At 39.2% G+C, this 6,031-nt stretch overlaps 1 protein-coding gene across 5 annotated transcripts in view; it reads right to left on the bottom strand.

Annotated features, from left to right (window-relative positions):
* LRP6 (low density lipoprotein receptor-related protein 6) overlaps positions 1-6,031 on the bottom strand; it is a 118,129-nt gene that overhangs the window by 13,114 nt on the left and 98,984 nt on the right. For all 5 annotated transcript variants that reach the window (XM_009321016.1, XM_009321018.1, XM_009321017.1 and 2 more), the window contains exons 13-14: positions 4,785-4,996; positions 4,400-4,594 (exon numbers count right to left, since the gene is read on the bottom strand). In XM_009321016.1, coding sequence (XP_009319291.1) covers positions 4,400-4,594; positions 4,785-4,996 — 407 coding nt within the window. The remainder of the gene's footprint in view (positions 1-4,399; positions 4,595-4,784; positions 4,997-6,031) is intronic.

The following is a 6,031-nucleotide window of genomic DNA, read 5'->3' as shown; positions in this document are numbered from 1 at the left end:
TAGCTCAACTAGAATCAACTGAAATACTATCACAAACATTTTCTACACTACTCACACCACTGTTTTCTACTACTTTTACACTACCAGGTAAACCTACTATAAAAACAAGCAATCCTGGGTCCTCTGATGCAAGACATGCATTTTGCAGACAGATGACCAAATTTTTTTTCTGCTTTCACCAAGACGACAGTTTTTGTGCTTCAAGTACATTTACTGTATTTAAGAAGCACCTGGAGCTGGTGCTCTCATGAGCCTATCCAGTCTTTTATCAATATGATGAGAATTGGTAATTCTTTTCATTCTTCTATCTTTTTTTGGAGAGATTAACTGCTTTGTCTTGGCATCCAACAGGGAATAAGAAGATGGATTATTAGCTTGAGTTAACTAAAACAAGATCAAATCCTAGTGAAGACAAGGTAGTTAGTACTTTTCACATGAATTATGAGATTAAGGTAAACACTTGACTTCTGACTTCCTCATATTGTTTTGTTTCAACTACATTATCTTCACTAAGGTTTTCATGCTAAATTGGGAACACTCCTCTCTTCCTAGCAAAGACTTACTTTCCTCAGTTCCTTTAGCGATTATCAGTAGCAGCCAAGAGGCTTTAGCCTTACACCTCTGAAGAGTATTTGTTGACTTTTATGCTAGATTACCTGGCATTAAATAGTCAAGAACAACTGCCACACTTCATGGTTAATATTCCACATAAACAGAAGACAGTCTGCAGGTCTTTTAAAAGTATCATTAAAGACTGTCCAAAGACAGTCAAGACTTTGTAACTCATACACAGAAAGAAAATGTGTTATTCAAAACCTGAGAGCTCAAGAGTGAGATCCATGCTTCGTTTATTTTACATGACATGACATGACATGGTCATTAACACTCAAACATTCGGTGAGGTTTGTCAGATTCTGAGCATAAAATTACTCACAAACATAAAGAATCTGCTTCAATTTTGAAATGCTGAAACAATATCACACAGTCTAAAATTAGGCCACAGCCTGAAAATTTACATATAAATCCTGGTATTTCAGATATCTGGGCTCACTGCTATGCTTATTTTTTACTTTTACTACAGCAGACAATAACTTTGCATATGTTCATCTACAAAATAAATTCCAAGAAGTTTTTATATTTTGTCCTGTAAAAATGCAGTAGTACAACTGAATACCACAGAAAAATTCTACCATGTCTCTACCATACCCACACAAGATAAAGTTATGGGACAAAAGACACATAGATTTTTATAATTTTATAGTTTGAGCAGGTTCTATCCCTCTGTTTTGATTAGTAGCAAAAATGTTTTTTGGCTTGTTGAGGATTTAATCAACAGTATGTCAGTCATGATGACTTACAAACAAATTCAGCTATAAAAAAATATATTTCTCTCCTTTTCACTAAATGCACACAGAGCTCAGAAGTTAAGTAACCTTCCAAACATTTAGCAAGTGGTAACATCTAAAGCAGAACACGGAAACTCAAATATTAAACCTCAGCTAGACTGGGCTCTTCGCCCACCACTTTGGAACAACACCCGCAATGATCCAATTAAGAAAAGGCGTTGATGGATTCTGAAGGAAGCTATACCCAGACCGATGTAGAAATTAATAGACTGAGTGATGTAAGTCAAACTAAATAACTGCAATCATCTATTAACCCCCATGAACATGACTCATTGTATAGGGAAAAGGTAAAAAACAGCAACCTGCATCTCAAGGAGAAGAAAAACTAAGCTGGGAATAGGGGAAAATGCAAAGGTGACAGGAAGGAATATAGTTAAAGTAAGACCTTGACCTAGACAAATGGAGTCTGTACATGCCCTGCTCTGCCATGCCCATGTCAATCAGCATGGCATTTTGCAGTACGCTCCTAAAGCTCTGAAGCTTAAAATTTTCACTCCCTTAGTGTCTTAATCTTTCTTTTTAAAATTTGTGACCAAGTGTAACTGACTATTTCTTACTAAACAGAGACACTGAAATCCCTCCTTCCATAAACCAACAATAAAATCCAAATTTGGCTCGTCAGGGTGCTAGTCCCCTTTATTGGGAATGTCAGATGAAAGGAGATGTGATTAAGAGGAGCTTTGTCTCCTGGCATCACCATTCTCTTTCCAGCAACACCTTTTACAAAAAGACAAACAAATAAATACAAAAACCAGGACACACCCATAGCTCATTCTATTTCCAAATAAAAATGACTTAATTCCAGAATCATTAGATGTTTCCAAATCACATTAATTATTCTGGAATAGAAGAACTAATTTCCAAATAGTTTCCATGGTAGGGAGCTAATTCCAGTCATCTTTTAATAAACAACCCCTTAATCATGTGAAGAATCTGGTTAGCTTCATTAGGATCTCCCATTTGGGCAGCATAACTGAGTCCTAACTGCATGCCTGAAGGACAGGGAGGAAGAGAAGGAGTGCATCACATAAAAGGCATTCTAGCTCTCCTTCTCTTTATGGGTACTGGCATCTACAGATTTGACAGAGCAGGAGACTGTGCATGTTTTTAAGAAGCTAACATGCAGAAAAATTACTCTGCCGGTCAAAAGAGCCTATTAATCAGCATTCCTAAGAACAGGAATGCATCTCAGCAGTTAGCAATTTATCATGGTGATTACAGCAATCTATTTGCAGTGCAAGTGCCAAAAAGCAAGAGGTGTTTTGGAATTATTTTTCTTCATGTTCTTCAAGAATATGGTGAGCTTTTACTACAAAACACTGGTGATTCAACAGCCACATCTTAAAAAAAAAAAAAAGTAGAATCATTAACAACAGACTAGATTAGAATTTGGACCTCTCTCTCCTCTGGTGTCCTAATTTCTGGCAAATAACAGACATAAAGAGAGAAACAAAGCATATATGATGTTCTGCTGCTGCCCATTACTTTACTCATGCAGACCCTGGATCTGGGATAGCCTAGAACATACTGGGATACACCATACCACTTTTTTTTAAAAAAGCAATTTACTAACTCAACTCAGCTTATGTCCTGTGTTTTAAAATAGTAAAGTCAGGATACCACAGTTCATTAGTGACCCTCAATCTTCCAGTGACACACCACGTTAATCACTGAAAAAAATTACTATCTTGCTGAGCCTCAATTCCAATCATCTAGAAAAACTGAAATGTCTTCCAAAACAAAAGCTATTCTAGCAGCTTAATAAAAGGCTGAAAATCACACTGGTGCCAATGGGATTACATGCTGCTACTTTGAATGAATGTATCATGTCATCAGTGAAAGACATTACTACAAACTACCATACTCTCGTCAAGTTTTCAAACTTGCTCACAGATTGCAAAGTGTGTCCTTATTTCCTTATGCGTGTACTTACACTTCTGATAGTAGAACAACACTCAGCTGAAGTACAAGGACATGCACTATTCAAACTGGGATGGACTTACTGCAGAAGGAGAAATTCTGCCACTGCCCTCCACTAGCAGCAGCACGAGGGGGGCGTATATCCCATCACCTAACACAGATGGGTATGTATGTGCTCAGAACGTCCTGGCACTCCCATCGGCAACATCCAGCCCAGCTCTTATCACAACAAATCACTACCAAAGCCACATAAGACAGTTGAGCTGATCCAGCAGCTTGCTGGATCTGGCTAGTAAATAAGAGACATCTCAGTCTCTCTCACCCAATCTGACTGCATGATTTTGCCTCTTCTCTTGCTCCAGTTCTGGTTGCTTGCTGGACTCTTGCTGGACCAATTCAGCTTTCCAAACCAACAGAACACTGTTCTCTATTTCTCTTTTTCTGTATATTGTTATTAGGCTATTGTTTTGCTTATGTGGTTAAGTGAGCTGAATCAACTCATAGAGGTGAGACAAGCAGCATAACCAACCTTAGGGAGCAGGCAAAGAGAATTCCATAGCTGGAAGAGGGAGTTTTTTGCCTTTTGAGAACACAGAGATGTTAGATTTGCTCTATCCTTCTCACATCATTTCACCCTAAATGACAGATACATAAGTGACCTGCACACCTCCTGCTTTAACTCTGCAGGAAAGATTTTTCCACTAACGGGAAACTTTCCTCCGATTGACAGATTACTGCACCAAAACCAATGCCTTTAAAAACAACCCTCTCCCTCCCCTTTCCAAAACTGCTGTAATTTATTTGTGAACTGACTTTGGGAAACCACACGAAGGTCTTGCAGTGAGAAACTGAAGTAAATAGCATGTGTAGCAATTAATAATGCAAATCATAGATAGAGGCATGAGACTGTAAAGGCACGCTGCATGAATCATGCACATTCCCTGGCTGGGAATTTAGGCAGCGATTAGAATCACAGTACAGACTGTTTATAGTAGGAAGGAAAAGAAGACACCTTTCTCTGCATTCCCCCACACCCACACCACACAAATGAATCACTGAATTAAAGTGCTACTCTACCTGAAAGGTCACTGCTTTCAATTCTCCGCAGGTCTGAATCAGCCCAGAACAACTTGCCTAGCTGGCTGTCAATAGCTAAGGCTATGGGCTTGCTCAAACCACTGAAAAAAAGGACCTCTCGTTCAGTTCCATCCAATGCTGCTCTCTCAATTTTAGGAGACCTTTCCTGTAGGTTCGTGAAATACATGTATCTGGAATAGGAATGATTAGAGGAAAAGAAGTTTATTTGATCTTTCCACATTTTTGCTATATCACCAAGACATCTTAACAAATGTCAAAGATGTTTTTATTCTGACAAACAGAAACCAACCAGCAGCAAGAAAATTTGATTCTCAAAACCTTCAGCCTGAATTTCCCCACATCACTATTTCAGCTACATACCCTTTCTCTGGATTCACCACAATGGCCCTGGGCCTATCTTGATCTCCTTTGAGCACCACTCCCATGGGTCTCCCATCCAGGCGTGTCACATTGATCACATTAGTAGCTTCGCAGGTCCAGTAGATATAGCGGCTGTAGATGTCAATGCTCAGGTCATAAGGCTGCATATCTAGGTTCTGATTGGGAACTGGACTTGTCACAACAGTGAGGCTCTACAAAGGAAAGAAAAACAACCCAGAGAAGAGCATTTAACCTGATCCAACATGAGCAAATTTATTTGCTATGGATGCACCACATCAAACTACTGCTCAGCAAAAGGAGGCAGCCAAAATACTATCATAAAGTAAGGAGACACCCAGGTCCAGTTGCCCCACCAACACCTTTGGTCAGATACAGACACTTAGTCCTGATGGTTTGTTGTAATGGCAATCATGTAAGTTGGTTGCAGCTCATAAGACTTAGCAAGTTTGACCAGTAAGTCCAAATTGTCTCTATGTTGAAGATTCAGAGTCAGCTTCCACGGCTTCCTCTGCTTTCTTGACAACTCTAAGTTCAGTTTGGATAGACCCAAACCCAGCACATTTAGCACTCTACAACAGAAACACATGACCACTAATTCCCAAAGCTGCAGCTGAACGGATAAAACCATGAAGTGAGGCCAGGCAGCACTTGAAATTCTTGCCTCATTCTTCTCCAACATCGCTGCCATCACACTTGGGGGATATAACATAGGGTTGAATAGTAAATGGGAAGGCAACTCTGCCAACAGACAGAAAGAACATCAGCTAGCGTACAACAGTGACTTTAGAGCATTTCCAGCTAACACCTTTCAAATTTCTTGCCTTCTACTGGTCCAGACCTCTGGATTTCACATGCCTGCCTTTTTTTTAATTGATTATTTTTTAAGGAAAAAACTGCATAGTCTCCCTTTAGTGAAAGGTGAACCTAACTGACATCTCTCATGAACTTTTCAAAAAAATCTTAAAACATGCCCTTACATAATCTTTTTGGAAAACTTCATGCTTTTGAGGTGAGCAGCCTCCACCCTCTCACCCCCAAATTAAACTTCACCATAAAATTTGCCTGACTTTATTTGGCTTGTCACCTCCATGAAAGGGTGTGCCTACAAGTCTTATGTTTGTTTATTCTGCTGAAGATGGCAAAAACTTGGTGCCTTTGACTAGTTTTGGGTGCTAAATTATTTTGATATTCCAAAATTAAAACCACTACTAAATTAAGAGTTAAGG

The sequence above is a fragment of the Pygoscelis adeliae genome, unplaced genomic scaffold (assembly GCF_000699105.1).
Source record: "Pygoscelis adeliae isolate BGI_AS28 unplaced genomic scaffold, ASM69910v1 Scaffold443, whole genome shotgun sequence".
NCBI classification, from domain to species: domain Eukaryota; kingdom Metazoa; phylum Chordata; class Aves; order Sphenisciformes; family Spheniscidae; genus Pygoscelis; species Pygoscelis adeliae.
Note: the sequence above shows the minus strand (reverse complement) of the source record. Positions and strands in the feature narration are given on the sequence as shown.